At 43.0% G+C, this 18,540-nt stretch overlaps 2 protein-coding genes across 5 annotated transcripts in view; both read right to left on the bottom strand.

Moving 5' to 3' along the window:
• ELK1 (ETS transcription factor ELK1) overlaps positions 1–1,577 on the bottom strand; it is a 44,368-nt gene extending 42,791 nt beyond the window's left edge. For both annotated transcript variants that reach the window (XM_083353691.1, XM_083353692.1), the window contains exon 1: positions 1,056–1,577. In XM_083353691.1, coding sequence (XP_083209817.1) covers positions 1,056–1,101 — 46 coding nt within the window. In that variant the 5' untranslated portion in view covers positions 1,102–1,577. The remainder of the gene's footprint in view (positions 1–1,055) is intronic.
• Positions 1,578–7,015: 5,438 nt separating this feature from the next.
• UXT (ubiquitously expressed prefoldin like chaperone) lies at positions 7,016–18,196 on the bottom strand. 3 transcript variants are annotated; one of them, XM_083353696.1, is made up of 7 exons: positions 17,999–18,196; positions 16,805–16,923; positions 16,582–16,663; positions 16,382–16,449; positions 9,602–9,709; positions 7,779–7,842; positions 7,016–7,334 (listed from the first exon to the last, which is right to left on the bottom strand). In XM_083353696.1, exons 2-7 carry the CDS (start codon positions 16,888–16,890, stop codon positions 7,269–7,271), a joined length of 474 nt encoding a protein of 157 aa, XP_083209822.1. In that variant the 5' UTR covers positions 16,891–16,923; positions 17,999–18,196; the 3' UTR covers positions 7,016–7,268. The 3 variants fall into 3 exon arrangements, with proteins under 3 accessions (XP_083209822.1, XP_083209821.1, XP_083209823.1); XM_083353695.1 differs by lacking the exon at positions 17,999–18,196 and having other exon boundaries at positions 16,805–17,161; XM_083353697.1 differs by lacking the exons at positions 7,016–7,334; positions 7,779–7,842; positions 17,999–18,196 and adding an exon at positions 9,137–9,350 and having other exon boundaries at positions 16,805–17,161.
• Positions 18,197–18,540: the final 344 nt, after the last annotated feature.

The following is an 18,540-nucleotide window of genomic DNA, read 5'->3' as shown; positions in this document are numbered from 1 at the left end:
CAAAATACCCAGTTTGTTGTTTCTGATTTTGGAGGAAAGATATACACCAGATGTGAAAGAAGAGTCACACAGTGCAAAGGCTTTTTCACCCACTCATTCCTCTCCTCCTGCTTCCTCTACCCCACTTGTAAATGTCTATCTGGATTTGAGGGCTTGATTTCATAAAAACCTCATCAAATGCTGTCATCCAGCATTAATGTAGTGAAGGTTGGAGGGGGATCATGGCCTTATCAGACGAGATGGAGGAACAAGTAAATACTTAGGAGAGGTGGGAAAAGCCCAGAATTATATTTTTATATCTAACTGACATGGGTTTGATAGTAAAAGTATTTTTGTAATCTATGCTTCATGGGATTTTATTGTATTTTATGTTTGATGTCTTGGTCCAAACATACATATATACATACATTCATATGTTTGCGTATACACACACAGAAACAAACATATAACAGGTAGCACTCGAACAGGAGATCCTAATAAAAATAGCCAGTGGGAAGACTCAAGATGTTTTTGTAACAAATCAATGGGATGAGAGTCCCACGAACAGGAGAGCGATCCCACCTCTCCTTTCCAAGGGAAAACAAAAATTATTTTAAGGTAATGAAGCCCACGTGACAGAATCCTCTCCTCTTTGGCTGCTAGGAGTCCCCATCGCAAATGCCCAGCAAAGGGACCCACAAACAAAACACATACAGTTCCACCCTACATCAATCCTGCCTCTCTTGTCTCTTCCCCAATTTTAGCAAGGATGCATTCACAATCATCTGAACATGACTTCAGACTCAGATTGCTAGAGGGACAGGTAAGGGGGTGGGCCTTCTTTCTGTCACTTGCCAGTCATGGGAGCGGGAGGTGGTATGTACCGCTTGCCCAAAATGCTGTGAGCATCTTTTCCCGGGTTGCCTAACCCCAAACCAGCTGCCCTCTGGGGTGGGGGGGTTGGTGGGGGGGAGGGGGAGGGAAGGCTTGTATTGTTACCTTCTGGATCTCCAAGGTCTTAAGAGAGGAGGCATGAACGGAGGTCTCTCCTTCTCCCTCCATCGTCTACTACTCACCAGTGAGCATGGCGGCGCCCCCCAAGCCAGATCCCGGCGGCTCCATGGGCTGGGTAGGGGGCCCCAGCTCTGCCGCCGGGGTGGGGGGGTTCGGTGGCTTGCCAGTCCGCCTTGCCGTTGCCCAGGCGAGAGCCACTCGTCTTCGTCCCTCCCTTCCCACTTTTCTTCCCAGTTCGTCCGCTGGCCCTGTTGCTCTTTCCCACCGCCTCCGCTGGTCCCAGTTGAGCTTCCCGACCGCTCTCAAGTTGGGATGGATCGCCGTCGGCAGGGCTGGCCAGGCGGTCTCTCTCTCTCTCTCTCTCTCTCTCTCTCGCGTGGGGAGGCGGCGAGTGTCCCCCGCAAGACCTTGACGTCGCCGGACCGCCTTGCCACTCGGCGTGGGTGCTTTGGGGATGTGCTGAGGGAGGAGGGGGAACGGGGGAGAAGGTGCGGGGAGGGGGAGAGGGGGCGGATCCGCTCGTCTTCCTGCCTCTCTCTGCAGGCCGCTGGTTGCAGCGCTGGGGGATGCAGCGGTGACGGCGCCTGTCACATGGAGAGGAGGAGGAGGAGGAGGAGGAGGAGCCGGCAGCGGCCCGGACACCTCGGCCCGCCTTCCTTCTTTGCCCCGGGGCTGAGAGAGCGTCCGCGGGTAGAAGCGCAGAGTCCCCGGTCCGAACCCCGCGGAAGACGGGCGCTAGCCCCATCCCTGCTGGAACGAGGCGGGAAAAATGGAAGCGAGGATCCCCTAGCTCAGGGGTCGGCAACCTTGGCTCTTTTATGACTCGCGGACTTCAACTCCCAGAATTCCCGAGCCAGCTATGCTGGCTCGGGAATTCTGGGAGTTGAAGTCCGCGAGTCATAAAAGAGCCAAGGTTGCCGACCCCTGCCCTAGGTCCTTGCTCTCTTTGCTCAAGCCGAGGCGGGGAGATCTGTTGAGACCGAGGACGCCTGGACTACAAGAGAGCCGAGGATGCCAGGCTTGGCTGAGACGGCTCTGGACCGGCGGGGTGGAAGGCGGCGCCAGAACTCCTGGACGCTTCTGCTCAGGGGAGGAAGGATGGAGTAAGAGGATCTGGGCGCTCCCCGGCTTCTCCACCTGCGGGAGGGGGGGGGGCAAGTGCGGGAGGAAAGATTCCAGGACATCTAAGACTTGACTTTTACACGACGAAAAGCCCGCCGGACTCTGGGCAAAGGCGGAGAGGGACGGAACTCCTTCAACCCGTGTTCGGAGTAACGTTTCCGTCATTCCAAGGACGCCACGAGGACACCTGTTTTGCAAAAGCTGGCCTGGAAAAAGTTAGGACTGAGATAGGCGAGGGAGGGGAGGGGAGAGATGTCCACGCCTCGGCTTCTCCAGCTAAACACCCTCCCTCCCCCCACCCGCCCACTTCGCGAGAGGGGTAAATCTTCCCTTGGTGGCAGCCAGCCCACGACCTCTCGCCCCCTTCGCCTGATCCTTACTTGCCCCGCGGTTGCCACGGCAACGGAAAGCCACCATGACAGCGCAGGCGAGGGGGGAAAAAAACGGGGGGGTAGGTGGGAGAGAAATAAGATGCTTCCATGGTAACCTCTGGCCCCAGAAGAGTAGGATCATTCAAAAAGCTCCATGCCTTTTCTGAAGGAAGGTTTCCCAGGCCTAGATTGGCTCCGGAAAATGGGACTGAAGGAGCGGGTGAGGACCTTTGGCCTGTTAGGAAGCATCGTTTTGTAAGATGAGGTGGGGGAACACGTTTGCTCTTCCTAAATGCCATCAGAATCAGGGAGGAACAGCAAGGTCATAGTTCCGTGGTGGCGAACCTATGGCACGCGTGCCATAGGTGGCACGCAGAGCCCTCTCTGTGGGCACGTGCACTGTTGCCCCAGTCCTAGGCCATCAGCTGGGTTTTATAAAACCTTTTCGCTTCAGGCCTCCGCCACCGTGTGCAAAAAAAAAAAAGGTTCAATCAATCAATCAATTTCAACTTTTCGTGGGAAAAAAAAAGATCTAGCAAAGTTGGAATTGATTGATAGAACTTTTTAGTCCCACCCAGTCCGCCATTACCACCATGGCCCACCCAATGGGCCACACCCACCTAGCACCTGATGATACATAAGTGGGTTTTGGGTTGCAGTTTGGGCACTTGGGTCTCTAAAAGGTTCGCCATCACTGTCATAGTTCATTTTTTGCAATTAGTCATAGGAAAACTAGGAAAGCTACTTATCACAGGAGCAGCTCATCAGTACAACGCAGTGATTCTAAACAAATTTTAGGGTGCTTGTCAGGATTATTAAAGTAAAATATTTGAATTGCTTTAACCAGAGTTCAGTGAGCTATAAACTCATACTAATCTAACAGAAAATCCTACTTTTCAATAGACATTAAAGGAAGTTGCTGTCTTTGCTATGCCACTGAATTCAGTATACATCAGGGGTAGGCAATCTCAGCTCTTTTATGACTCATGGACTTCAACTCCCAGAATTCCTGAGTCATAAAAGAGCCGAGGTTGCCTACCCTGGTATACATCCTAAATCTTAGTGATCTGGGCATGCTTTCACTTTAGCACTTTAATGCCATTGGTTTTATTTATATGTACAGCATTTTAATTTAATTTAATTTTTAATTTTAATCCCATTTATATCCCGGCCTTCTCCGAAGACTCAGGGCGGCTTACAATCTAAAGCACAAATCAATGTGCTTAGCAATAGCCTTCATTCTATGTATATGCCTTATTAGGGCTTTGGGGGGGGCAAGCAGCATTATTACAAAGTCAGTTTATTGCCCCCAACAATCTGGGTCCTCATTTTACCTACCTCGGAAGGATGGAAGGCTGAGTCAACCTTGAGCCTGGTGGGACGCGAACCTGCACTAATTGCAGGCAGCTGGTGTTACTTAAGGAGGCATTAGCCCACTGCTCCACCAAGGACATTCAATAGACATTCAATATTAGACATTCAATAGAGGGGTCAAAAATTAAAAACAAAAAAATTAAAATGTTGGTATAAATTTGAGTACAAACACAAACTAGCAAACATGACACACATTAATTGTTTTTTATATCCTGTTTCAGTAAAAGTCATGGTTTAAAAAGGTGATCCAGCCAAGGATGTTATCAACTCTTCTAAATTGATCAGAATAGTGTTTTGCATTCAATATGTAGGTTGCATTGGAAAGGCATTTTGCGTGCAAAATGGTTGAAACAGACATTTTGCATAACCTAAAACAAAATTACCATAAATTTTAGCGCACTTGACTCTAGACTGCCATTTAAAAAAATCATCTAGTAACTATCTTGGGAATTATCATTTGGTGTATTTGCAAAATTGTTGTTTTAACTAATCACCTTTTACAACTTGAGACTCTCATTCCGATTTCCCAACCATTAGCATTATTGTCCTCTACCCAGGATTCCTAAGCATGGTAACTTCCTTATGTCAATGATGCTCCTAAATCTTTTTTACCTTTTCCTCCTCCTCTGCATTTTTCTCATTTCTGCCAGATACTTCTACATTAGTATAGAAATCAGCATAATTTTTTTCACCATATATGTATATGTATTAATGTATACACTTACACGCACACACACTATCAGAAAATAGTTGCCCAACAACTTAGGTGAAGCAGGGAAGGCTTTTGGGTTTTCTAGTATTCTTAAATACATTTTGTCAGTCTCTCATTTTTCTTTCTCCCAGTCCCAACATTACAAAGTGTTGGCCTTGTTTGTCCTCTGGGCCTAGTACATATCTCTTACGCTTGATTTGCTCAGAGAAGGATCATCACACTTGGCAATAGGCTTGAAGGAAATCCATGCTTTCCATTAAGTGGAAAACGGAACGGTCAACAACAGAAGTGAATACAAAACCAATTATTGTTGGAATAACCATGATCTCTGTTCCTATACATGAAGCTGGCTAGTACTTTTCTGGGTAGTACTTTTCTACCATGGAAAGTCTTCAGTGAACCATGTGTAAGGAAGTAAGCCATAAACCTAGAAAACAAAGAAACCTAGGAGAGATGTCATTGGCTACAGCCAGATAAGGGCATAATCACAGTATTCCTTCACACCATTGGCTATTCCATCTAAGGCAAATTCTGACGCCTCCTGCAGATGATTGGTCATTACTGTATTTGAATCTACCATTAACACCAATGTCCATTTAGGATAGTTTAGAAGAACACATGTGTAACCATGATTGGTCTATTTGAACAATAATAAAATGTGATTGGTTGCTTTTGCTATAAATAAACAAGGTCCACTGCTCCTCGTAGTTCAGTGTTCAGTGTGCATCCCAGGAGCAGCGGGGCCCTTCCCCCGAGAGATCTCTGTGTCCTTCTTTGATGGGCGCCAAGCCTCTGCCCAGCTTTACCAGCAGCTAATTTCTCAACCCGGCTGCAGCAGCAGCAGCATCTATGCAAGATACCAAAATCAAGATCAGTTTGTTCCAGATTTTGGCCAAGAAAAAAATCCAGGAGTCTTAGGAGGCAAGTAGAACTAGGCTAGTACCCTCATTTACTTCTTCCACTATAATGGAATAAAAGAATTACCTTGGAAGACAGGAGGAAGAGCTGCAAACTAGGCAACCATCATGCAAAAGGTATCTTAATTCACACAAGCAGAGAGGTGTGGGAAGTATTTCAGAAGAGACCCTAGTTTTCTGGAGTGTAGAAACAAAAAGTGGAGAAATATTTTCAGACTTGCAAGAGTCTGTTAACCTTAAATATAGAGCTAGTATTTATTGCTGTGCTTCATGGCTGGACTACTTTAAAGGGCTAACATCCAGCTTGCTCAGCAGCCCACAAGCAAATGTCACAGTGCCTTCCCACTGCATCTCTTGAATTTAAGTAATATATACTTCCCAACCCCCTCCATCTTACTTACCTTTAGATACCAGTAAGAACCATGTAAGCTCCAGGTCTGAGCATGGTTCAGTCCAAAATTGCAATACTTTGCATATCCCTCAGCAGCAGAATTGGATCAATCTATTGGGTTTATTCAGAGACTACACTTAAGCAAGTCAGCTAAATATTGAACAGGTGCATTTGCACATGCTAAGCTTGGTAATAATTTTTATTATATATTTTTAGCGTTGCTTAACATGGGCAAATCCAGCCTATTTGAACAGTGTATGGTTTAATGTTGGTCAGATTGAGCTATGAAAATTGTGATAAAAAGGGGAAGGTTTACCTAGAAAATGGGATATCTCATGAATCGGGTGGAAAGCGTTATGTGAAAGGAGTCACTAGAGTAAGACGTAGGTAAATCAGGTGTTTCTCTAGACAGCCCCAGCTCATCACTTTCAATTACCTTTGTTTTTCATATATACTGTACATGGGAATAAATATTTTATAATCAGGACAGGAAAAATTCCCTTAAGAATAGCTCTGCTGGATATGGTCAAAGGCGATTTTGTCAGCTCTTTTGTTTCTCCCTGTGGCCAGTCATATACCTCTGGAACGTTTGCAAGAAGAAAATGGAGACATACCCTTCATTCAATATTCCACCCTGTTCTTCTGCAAGAGGTATTTGGAGGCACTGTCCTTCCAGCATGGGAATATTCTTTATCACATGCGGTGGCCAGAAGTATTCACAATATTCCAGATGCAGTGGTATCACTGATTTGTATATGGGCATTGCAATTAACTTTTTTCCAGGGTGTTAACTTGAAAAATTACAACTGAGGAGTGTGATTGATGGCAGTTACATTTTGAAAGGGAGAGCCTCTCTTCTATGCTAAAATATCGCAATACCAAGATTGTTCAATTCTATCAAATGTCAAAAGACATTCATGAAATCTTTCAATAAATCTGATACAAATATCTTATTTTTACTTTTTATATTTTATTTATTTTGATAGAAAAAATAAAGATATCATAAAACAAACAAAGGGGAAAAGTAACTAGTAAGGATGTTTTTTGCACAAATAAAACACAAATTATTCTTACAAACTTTAAAGCACAACTGAATGCAACCAATAGTGAAAATGGAAGGAAGACAAGAGTCCCGCACAAATACGGAATCTTTATTATTAATACAATTATTTTTTTTAAAAAAAACACCCTAAAATTGGAGCCAGTTCCCTCCCTAACACTCTCACTAAAAGTGGAGCTGCCCTTCCCCATCACTACCTCGTGTCACTGTCTCTCGTTCACCAGGGTTTCTTGTCATGTGTGCAGCCCCGGCTGCAGCAAGAAATCCATAATCAAATTTTCTTCTAGAAAACCAGAATTATGCCCTGTGGATCGTAGAATGTGGATACCTAGAGGAAAACATCCCTTCTGTTCTCATCAGGCAGATCTCTGAAACCTTGCAGTTCACGTAATCCCTTTAGAAAGAAAAGATAAGACAAGACTCAGGTTTCTCTACTGATTCCTTTTATTTCTCTTTCACAGTATAATAATGATCCCAAACTATGTTAGAAAAAAAATATCCTCCTTGTCCCATCAAGGAGCTTTCTTGATCTGGTAGGGGACCAAAGCACCTAACCTCTTCAGTCTCCATGGTACATGATCACACGAGTTATGGACAACGGAAAAAAGCCTTCCAACACATTTGCCAAACATTGCAGTTTGGGGAAGTCAGTCATAGAACCGTTGCCCTAGGGAAGAGCAGCTTTTCCTCATTCTGTGCAACGCTCTATCCTCAGCGTAGTTAATTCCAACCCACCATCATTTCTTGCTCTGCCTGCCAGAAGAATGAATGCCGTCTACCACATCCGCCCATCTCTCCCCCCCCCAAAGTAAAAACTTTGTTGACCACATCCCATTACCTCTAAAACCATCCGGATATTGGCTTTTATTCTGGCAGAATCTTTAGTAAGAGTTTCACTGAGCCTGTTTTAAAAAAAAAACACATGAAAAAATCCACAGGAGGTAATGGAGAAGGGAGGGTTGGCCTAGTAAATTATAACAGCTCTTGACCACCTATTGATGAAGACAATATGGCATACAGGGAGAAACTGTTTTTATAGTGCGTGCTGGAAAATTTATCTGAATATGAATAAGAATGCAGTCCCCAGTGAATACAAGAATGGATTAAGCAACACAAAAGAAAGGGAGGGTATGTTTGTTTTTGCACAAGAGAATTCATCTATGCTTGCTCAGCTCCGTATTTTATAGTTTGCTGGAGCCTATCGAAGAGGACGCAGAGCACGGCTGTCCACAATTCAGGCTCATCCTTCACAGAACTGGCTCTCGCATTTTCAAAAGTATGCAAGTTATTGGTGTCACTTCACTGCCCATTTCCAATTCTACATTGCAAAGAAATTATTTTGTGGTTTAGTTTTAATTTAGTTTGGTTATCATTACAATTCAGTTACCATTCCCGTTCTACAAATGAACTATTTTCCATCATCTGTGGTTGGAAATTGCCTTTACGCTTATAGAAAGGCACTTTTTAAATGCAGTGGATGCTTGCATTACTGTAAGTCATTTCGTGAGCCAGCTGATAGAAGCAGGGTCTGAATAGGGGGAAAGAATTTTTTAAAAATCCCACTAATGGCTGGTATTTAAGGATATATTCCAATTAGCAAAATTATACTCCAGATTCAGAAAGTGCACTAAAAACCAGTTTAGGAGCCAATCTTTCTTCTAATCATACACTTGCAGCCTCCTTGCCCTTCCAATTTCCTCACTTTATAAATACAGTATTACTTTGTAAAGATGTAGCAATGACTCATGATAGATAACTGCATGGTTTATAGCAATGCCATAAAGATGCACTTCGTTTACATTAATTCATATGAGATGGCATTCTTTCCAAACCCTGCAAATGTATTTTTCTGATGGGTGATGACGTGTTAAAATTCCTTTGCCTCACGCAGAGCAATAAACTGCGGATTTTTCTGTGCCAAAGAGTGACTATTAACCATTTTAAGCCACTAATATGTACATGCCCTAGGACACAGGTCTGCAACCCGTGGCTCCGGAGCTGCATGCGGCTCTTTTAGCCGTCTCCTGCGGCTCCCAGTCCTCTGCCATGTGCAGTCCAAAAAAAAAAAAAAAGGGGGGGACTAAAAAAGTTCAGCCAATCAATTCAAATATGCAGGGTAGGTGCATATCTCGCCTTGGCTCCACTCTTCAGTCAAACCCTGTTCTGCACATGTGCACGCATGTGCACACATTTTTGCGGGTCCCAGTTTTTCCTTTTGTGAGGGAACCGGTTCCGAGTGGCTCTTTCACTGTTTCAGGTTGCTGACCCCTGCCCTAGGACATGTCAAACTTGCAATGTCACATGACGTCGCGCGATGTATCGGAGCTTTTTATCCATTGCCGGCAATGGGATGGGCGTGGTTTCCTGGTGACACGTCTGGCCCGAGGGCCGGCAGTTTGACACCCCTGCCCTGGAAGAATAGTTCTAATGAATCAAATATTTATAAAAAAAGACTGCTATACTATAATCTGGTCTCATCTTCTACCTACATTCAAGCATCTTGTTCTGCTTACAGCAGTCAGAAAACATGCTACTGTAGATAGAACAAATAGAGAAGGATACTATCCCCAGGTTTTACCAAACAGACACAACAGAAGCAAAGCATCTCTTTCAGTGATGTGGTGAGAATAGAAAATATAAAGACTCAATTCTTCTACTCACTCAGTAAGCAACTTGGTCTTCTTCTCAATAAAGGTTAGCGCCTCTGGTAGAGTCAGTTCCACAAAGAACCCATAACCCAAAGCTACAAATAAGGTGGAGGTATCAGGCCTACAAGCAGGAAAAGGAAAGGGAGTACAATTGGCATTAATGGGCGGTATATAAATAAAATTATTATTATTATTATTATTATTATTATTATTATTATTATTATTATTATTATTATTATTATTATTATTATTATTATTATTATTAATGTGGCCACAGAGATAACAGCAACAGCAACTGGGATTCTGTCTGCTGACGACACTATAAAAGTTCAGGTTACACGTTTTACTAAATTACATGAGTTAGTCATTTCGAATTGTACAGACCTAGCCATTTGTGATTTCTTTAATAAAAGCTAAGGAAACCATGGTTGCCTATCCTGTAAATCCAATCATAATTTATATCATGAAGGAAAACTGCAAGTATATCTCAGAGAAAATGAGCTCTCTCTCTCCCTATTTTCTTCATTAAGGGATAAACTGACAAGACACCAGGAAGATTTGAGATGTAAAATATACCGTGTTGAGGTAGAATATACTTAAATTAGTTAGATAATAAACCAAGACGAAAACGGAATAAAGTAAACAAAGCATATAATGTAGTACAATAGATTTCCTTCAGTTGAGATCAACCTCTGGGTAACTATATGAATATTAGCTGTCGGATGCAAAATGGAAATGGTTTACCACTGTCTTTATTTGGAACTTTTTTCAAGCTTCCCTGTCTAGGGTCCAGATCCAGGATTTCCTGGTTGTCTCCTATCCAGATCTGTTCCTATTTAGCATTTTCTGGATTAGTCAAGGCCAGCTAGATACTGCCATCTGCTGTGCACCCGGTGTTTCTTTTTCCAGTTTTGAAATATTTAGGTGAAAGCAGTATAACCGAAAGTAACAAGATGAGTTAATTTTTTTTCCTATGAAAGGAAAAAAGATCTAAGAGCAGGAAAACCAAGTGAAAAAAGAGTTGACTTTGTACATTGTTCTTCTATAAATTGTTGTACTTCCTTGCTCCCATAAACATATACATGTGAAGTTATTTTTCCAATATATTACACATTTGTACCAAAAAAAACGTTGCAGGATGACACAGAAAAAGAGTGCCATACTGTCCATTAAGCCACCAATACTTTTTAAGGGTGGCTCAACATTCATGGATGGTAAAAGAAGAACTTGTTGAAAAGAAAAGGCAAGAACTATAATAGTATGCAATAACAATTTTCTAGCGAAATTATTTTTATTATTTATTTATTTATTTTATTAAATTTATATACCGCCCTTTCCCGAAGGACTCAGGGCGGTTTACAGGGTATTTAAAATCAAACAGTACAAAATACAAAAGTTAAAAAACAATTTAAAAAGATTAAATTATCCCTAAAAAACAAAAACCCCAGTTAAAAATTCTCAGCCTGGGCCGGAGAGCTCAAAGAGCCAGGTCTTCAGGTCCCGGCGGAATGAACGAAGGTCCGGGGCGGTCCTAAGCTCCACGGGCAGCTGGTTCCAGAGGGCAGGCGCACCCACTGAGAAGGCCCTACCCCTGGGTGTTATCCGCCAGCAGTCTTTTACCGGCGGCACCCTGAGAAGACCCTGCCTGTGTGAGCGCACTGGACGAAGGGAACTTGATGCTGGCAGGAGGTGTTCCCTCAAATATCCCAGACCCAAGCCATTTAGGGCTTTATAGGTCATCACCAGCACCTTGAATCTCACCCGAAGGGCAACCGGAAGCCAATGCAGCTCGCGGAGTAGAGGTGTTACATGGGAGTATCGGGAGGCCCCCATCACAACTCGCGCGGCCACATTCTGCACCAGTTGAAGCCTCCGTGTGGTCCTCAAGGGCAGCCCCATGTAGAGAGCATTGCAGTAGTCTAAACGGGAGGTCACGCCCTTTGCTTATGTTTATTAATGGGTTTTTTTCTGTTCTTCCCAGCTACTTCTTCCCCTTGTCTTATCTCTATTCAGTTAATCTTCTTTCCTCTCCCCTTCCCAAGGCAGCTCCATATTCCATATCCTGTGGAAGGAGACAAACGTGCTCATGTGTGTGGGTTATATATGAAGATAGCAATTACAGGTAGTCTTTGACTTACGATCAGTTAATGATGGTTCAAAGTTAGGATGGCCTTGGGAAAAGTGATTTACAATTTGTCTTCACGCTTGCAACTGTCACAGCACCCTCCGGTCACATGATCATAATTTGTGATCTTCCCAGCTGATTTCTGACAAAAAACGTCAAATAGGGAAGCTGGATTTGCTTAAGAAATGTAATCAATTGCTTATCTAAAATGGTAGTTTTTTTTAAATTACCTAATAGGTAAAAATAAATGTAAACCCGGTTCTGGTGACATGATGACTCACTTTAACAATTGCTCCGATAGAAATTCCTGTCCCAATTGTTGTAAGTCAAGGACTATATGTAAGTAATTTTGGAAAAGAGTAACTTATTTTAAAGACAATTTATTTTAATCATTCAAGATCTGAGAGATTATCTTATTCATCAACAATGATCTCTCTTTGTTAAATATTTTTCATTCTTGTACAGAAACCTATAAAGTTGTATTTAAACATTTCTGGAGCCAGCTTTTCTTCACTGTGTTTGTGTTTGGCAAACACAACCCCTTTCTGCTTACAGCTAATGTGTGTTCACACTATCCTCGGTCCTCTGCTATAATGAAGGGGAAAGAAAGAAGCGTTATTTCACACTCAGCCACCTGTCTTTATACTGGGCAACGCTAGCAGGAAAGCAGCCTAAATTTGGCTCTCATTCTGCACATTATCTTTCAACGCACAACCTTTTGTTCTTAACCAAGCATGGGCTCATCTGGGGATAAAATATCCACAAATCATTTATAATGAATTTGTAAATTTCATGGCACTAAAATTTAGGGAAAAGTTGGGAACATTTTTATATCGTATTTTCCCAGGCTGAAAAAGGAAATTTAAATATTTTTCCCACACAGGGAAATTTGGCTAAAAGAGTTAAATTCTCTTCAGACGCATATTCTGACAGAGGGGGTGAGGGGAGGGAGGAGAAAAGACAAGACTGCCTGTCTCTCTTCTGATTTTGCCTTTTTTCAGTGTTCCATCTTCTTTTTAATTTTTATTATCATTTGTTAAAAACAATGTTTCCTAAACTAGCAGACTCATTTCAGATCACAGGATGGACAACATATAAATATATGTAATGTATTGTATGTATTTTAAAAAAACACCTGAATCTAAAAACATTTTGTTGTGCAACCCAGAGTTTTCTCCAGAATATTTTACCACCAAGAATAGCCTGAGTGCATGACTCATCATTCTGAGCATGGTTCCTGATTGAGAGGATGGAAGATCAAAAGTCCAAATCATACAGATAAATTGCAGGCAATCTCCTCAGCAGATTTACCCATTAGTCCAACAAGAATCTTTGATTAAGTCATTCTTCACACTTCATGTAGAGCTTTCTACAATACAACAAGAGTTTTCTTGCAATACAACATGAAAATTATGGCTTTAGAAAAAAGCTGGATGTTTTATTTTGGGATTAGCTGGCAAATTACAGCATACAGTATATAAATGACGCTCTGTAAATAAAGATCAGTCTTTACAGCTGTCCTATGACAGCCTAACAAAATAGGAAATCATTTACAAGAACTCAGCAGAGATTACTTTAAAATTTTTAACTTGAGAACCCTATTGTGCTATTCTTTCCTTACATTTAAAGAGAAGAATTTTAATTTTCTGTTTTTTTCTAATGAAAGAGATCTCAACCTTTTAAGAAGTGTTTAGGGTTAAGAAAAACATACGGTTGGGCCAATATAGAGGCATCCAATGGTGGGAGAATCAAGACAGAAAAATAGTTTTCAGTAGGAAATTGATAAATCTGGAAAAATTGGAACTATCAGTGATTATTAATTATGACAATTATAAAAATCTGATAATTGTATTCTATTGTGAATGTTTTTAAGAATCTCTGGCAGGAAGTTATTTGGCCTATTTTAAAATCCAAACCAGGATGAGATATTTCTGAGTAAAGGTAGGTAGTCCTCAACTTACAACCACAATTGAGCGCAAAATTTCTGTTGTTAAGGGAGACATTTGTTAAGTGAGTTTTGCCCCATTTTATGACCTTTCTTGCCACCGTTAAATGAATCACTGCAGTTGATAAGTTAGTAATACAATTGTTAAGTGAACTGGGCTTCCACATTGATTTTGCTTGTCAGAAGCTTGCAATAGGTGATCATATGACCTTGGACACAGCAATGATCATAAGTATGAACCAGTTGCAAATCACATGATCACGGGGAATGCTACAAAGATTGTAAGTGTGAAAAATGCTCATAAGTCACTTTTTTCAGTGCCATTGTAACTTTGAACGGTTACTAAATGAACTGTTGTAAGTCAAGGACTTACCTGTATACCTGTTTACTTGCAGATGAAAATCCCAAGTTTACAGTGACAATAGCCAGATTTTTAACAGCTACAAAAGGTTTTTAGTAACAAATCAATGAGTAGGGGTGTTAAGTGTATTATTTATTTATTTATTTATTAATGGGATTTATATCCCGCCCTATCTCCCGAGGGTCTCAGGGCGGCTAACAACAACAAAACTTAAAGGTCTCTGTACAGTAAATTAAAAAATAAAATTTGAAATAAATTAAAATAAATTAAAGAATAAAGTTAGAATTGTAAATATAATTAAAATCCCTGTCAGTCTAGGTCAGCCAGGTGGAAAAGGAGTGTTTTGAGGCCGCGGCGAAAGGACTGGAGATCTTGGGCCATCCGAAGCTCAGGGGGGAGCTGGTTCCACAGGGCTGGTGCTCCCACAGAGAAGGCTCTTCCCCTGGGGGTCGCAAGCCGACATTGTCTAGCTGACGGTACCCTGAGGAGGCCTTCTCTGTGTGAGCGTACTGGGCGATGGGAATTCGTTCCCAGCAGCAGATGGTCCTGCAAGTATCCCGGGCCTAAGCCATGTAGGGCTTTAAAGGTAAGAACCAGCACCTTAAATCTCATCCGGAGGGCAACCGGTAGCCAATGCAGCTCACGCAGGAGGGGTGTAATATGGGAGTATCGGGGTGCTCCCATCACTACCCGTGCAGCTGCACTCTGCACCAGTTGAAGCCTCCGGGTGGTCTTCAAGGGCAGCCCCATGTAGAGAGCATTACAGTAGTCTATACGGGAGGTAACGAGTGCGTGGGTGACTGTACGTAGGGCATCTCGGTCCAGAAAGGGGCGCAACTGGTGTACCAGGCGAATCTGGGCAAATGCCCCCCTAGCCACGACTCCAATATGATCTTCAAAACTGAGTCGTGAATCCAGGAGGACGCCCAGGTTGCGTGCTCTATCAACGATAGGTAATATCTCTCCTCCTATAATCAAAGATGGAACCTCTTGAACTAAACGAGATGTCGGTACGTAGAGCCACTCAGTTTTGGCTGGGTTGAGCCGGAGCCTGTTCTTTCCCATCCAAATCTGTACCGCTTCCAGGCAACGGGACATCACATCGAGGGCATCACTGGGTTGGTTCGGGGTGGAGATGAACAACTGGGTATCATCCGCATATTGGTGATACCTCACCCCAAAACCATGAATGATTTCACCCAGCGGCTTCATATAGATGTTGAACAGGAGGGGCGAGAGCACCGATCCCTGAGGCACCCCACAACTAAGGGGCCTTGGGGTTGACCTCTGCCCTCCTGCCAACACCGTCTGCGAACGGCCCGAGAGGTAGGAGGAGAACCATCGTAGAACGGTGCCTCCCACTCCCAACCCCTCAAGACGACGCAGCAAGATACCATGGTCGATGGTATCAAAAGCCGCTGAGAGATCTAATAAGACCAGGAGAGAGGAGTAACCCCTATCTCGGGCCCGCCAGAGATCATTCACCAGCACGACCAATGCCGTCTCCGTGCTATATCCGGGCCTGAAACCCGATTGGTACGGATCCAGATACTCAGTTTCCTCCAGGACCAAAGGGAGTTGCCGTGCCACCATGCTCTCAACGACTTTCGCAAGAAAGCGAAGGTTGGAGACAGGACAAAAGTTGTTTAAAATAGCTGGATCCAATGCAGGTTTCTTAAGGAGGGGCCTTACTACCGCCTCTTTGTTATAGTTATTAAATATTTTGTTAAATTGTTTTATTTTCATTGACTTCATTATTTTCATCTCTGTGAAAAACAGGATGCCAGTCCAGATAAATATTAATTTAGCATGCAATTTGTTTATTGTCTTCCAGATACTCTTTATTATCCGAAACTCTTCAAACCTATCGCTCACACACAGGTAGGTAAAATTAGTTTTATGAAGAATGATCATCACCAATAATAATCACTTATAAATTTCAAAGTGCTTTATATGTCTAATTTCACAAAATATTATCATTTCTATTTCACTTCATTAAATCCTTCAGACTTTAACATCTGTATGACTGGAAGTCACTGAAGGAGTACAGCCTTCTTAATCATGAAGAAAATTAAATAATCAGTAAATAAACTGTCACAGTGAATAAAATGATTTGACTGCCACTGCAAAAAAAAATAACTGCTAGTAGATACATGAAGAACACTTCTCTTGCAAGAGAAAATTGGACTAAATAGCCCTCTGACTCATTTCAACTTTTACAATTTTACCTGTTGGTGTCTCGAGAAAGTCATAATAATAGTGCTTTTAACTGAATTTCTCAAAAGGTGCAGAACATATAAAAACATAAAAGACTAGAAAGCTGTATGGCATTGGATACATAGAAGATTGGTGAGCTACTCACACTTCTGCATTAACATAAAAATGGCAGCCCAGATCCACTTGAGTTTTCAACTCATGGTTTCCTGTTTCCTAAAAGAAAATAACAAATTTACCTGGGGTACAGCAGCTCTTAATTATTATCTCCTAGTGTCTACTACAACAGACCAGCACATCACATGATTGCAAAGTACTATAAACTGGTTGAAAAGATTTTTGAATTACCTGTAAACGTTCAATAATGTTCTTGAGTTGCAAATACTGAGCGATTTTTTCATAAATCTCATCTCGCTGCTCCAACACTTTCCTGTGTAGGGAAATATCAATGTCTGAAATATCAATATCAATGACTAAGAGAGACTTAGAAAGCATGACATATAAGCGGTTAACAGAAGTGAGGTTGTTAAAAGGTGGACTTGGAAAGGGATTATTTTTAAAAATCACTCACTTAAGGTCTCTCTGCAAAACATCACTGATAAATGCTTCATATTGAAGCACCTTCTCATGTAGCTGCTGTTCACTAAGCATCACCATGAGACTTCCACAGAAAATATTAGTAAACAGGTCCTGGATGGAAAAAAAAATATAGTTAATTGGAAAAAAATATTACCTCTAAGTGGGAAAGGAAAAAAAAACAGATTTTGAAGCGATAGTCCACCAGATGTTTTTTCAAATGATATTCTGTATTGCCTACAAAAAAACCCGTACGCGCCCCATGTTACGCCCCATCATTCTCCCTCTTCCCCGGCAGTTTTCATAGCTATCTAATTTGAATATTTAACCCACACCAGGTCAGCCCATGAAAAGGTGCTGGTAATGGTTTTCAAAGCCCTACATGGCATGGGTCCGGAGTACCTTAGGAATCACCTGCTGCCAGCGTCAACGTCCCTCCGTCCAGTGCGCTCCCACAGAGAAGGCCTCCTAAGGGTTCCGCCGTTCGGAGAATGCCGTCTGGTGGCTCCCAGAGGGAGGGTGTTCTCTGTGGGCACGCCTGACCTATGGAACCGTCTACCGGTTGAGCTCCGGTTGGCTCCCGACCTTCGCTCCTTCCGACGCGACCTAAAAACATATCTCTTTGAGCAATCCGGTCTGGTCTGACGGGTTCTGTTGTAATTATTGTTTTAAGGTAACTTATCTTCTGCATTTGGGCAAAATTAGGGTTTAATTTGTTTTCAATATCTGTATTTTTGCATTCTGTTATTTATGTCACTGTTAACCGCCCTGAGTCCTTAGGGAGAACGGCGGTATACAAATCAAATAAATGAATAAATAAATAAATAAAACCATAAATACACATTCAGGTATAATAAGGAAAAGGCAGAATTCCTAGCCCTTTCTGGAAAACTCAAAGAGGCCAAGTGTGCGATTTACAAAGCTAGAAAAGCAGCTCCGACAGGTCGCTGTACGAGAAGCAGCACCAGGGAAGCCCGCCCCTTCTCCACTTCCGGGCTCGTGCGACTTAGAAGCGAGGTTAGGCTCCCCTCAGACTCAGGCTCGCTTCCGAGCACGTCAGAAAGGGAGGGAGCTAGAAGAAGGGAGTGACTTTTGCCCTCTCCGCTCCGGCGTCCGACGACGAGGCCAAGGGGTTTTACTTTCCCACTGCTTAACCGCGCGACATCACGGGGCGGCGGACTCGCCCGACCTGGTGAACTTCCAGATATTAATGGCGCTTGCTTTCCAACAAGAGGCCGCGAAATAGGGAAGAGGGGCACCAACGAAGGGCAACTAGTCCGCTCCGACGAACTTCCGAGGAAAATCAGCCTCTCTTTTGATAGCAACGGGAGGGCGCCATCCCTCCTTTACCCCGAGCCTCCCTTCACTTTTCATTCGTCCTCTCGACCCATAATAAAGGACCTAAACGCGACACCGGAAGTGAACGGCGCTTCCGGTTGCGCGGAGCTCCCGCCCCTTTCCGTCTTAGAACAAGTACTACTAAGCCAGGGGTAGGCAACCTCGGCTCTTTTATGACTCATGGACTTCAACTCCCAGAATTCCTGAGCCAGCTATGCTGGCTCAGGAATTCTGGGAGTTGAAGTCCATGGGTCATAAAAGAGCCGAGGTTGCCTACCCCTGTACTAAGCGGAGGGTCAAACTGGCGGCCCGCGGGCCGGGTGCGTCACGCGCAGGCCACGCCTACCCCCGCCTCCGCAAAGGCAAAAACAAACCCAACCAACCCGTCGCGAT

Source organism: Vipera ursinii (assembly GCF_947247035.1).
Source record: "Vipera ursinii genome assembly, chromosome: 2".
Taxonomy (NCBI): domain Eukaryota; kingdom Metazoa; phylum Chordata; class Lepidosauria; order Squamata; family Viperidae; genus Vipera; species Vipera ursinii.
Note: the sequence above shows the minus strand (reverse complement) of the source record. Positions and strands in the feature narration are given on the sequence as shown.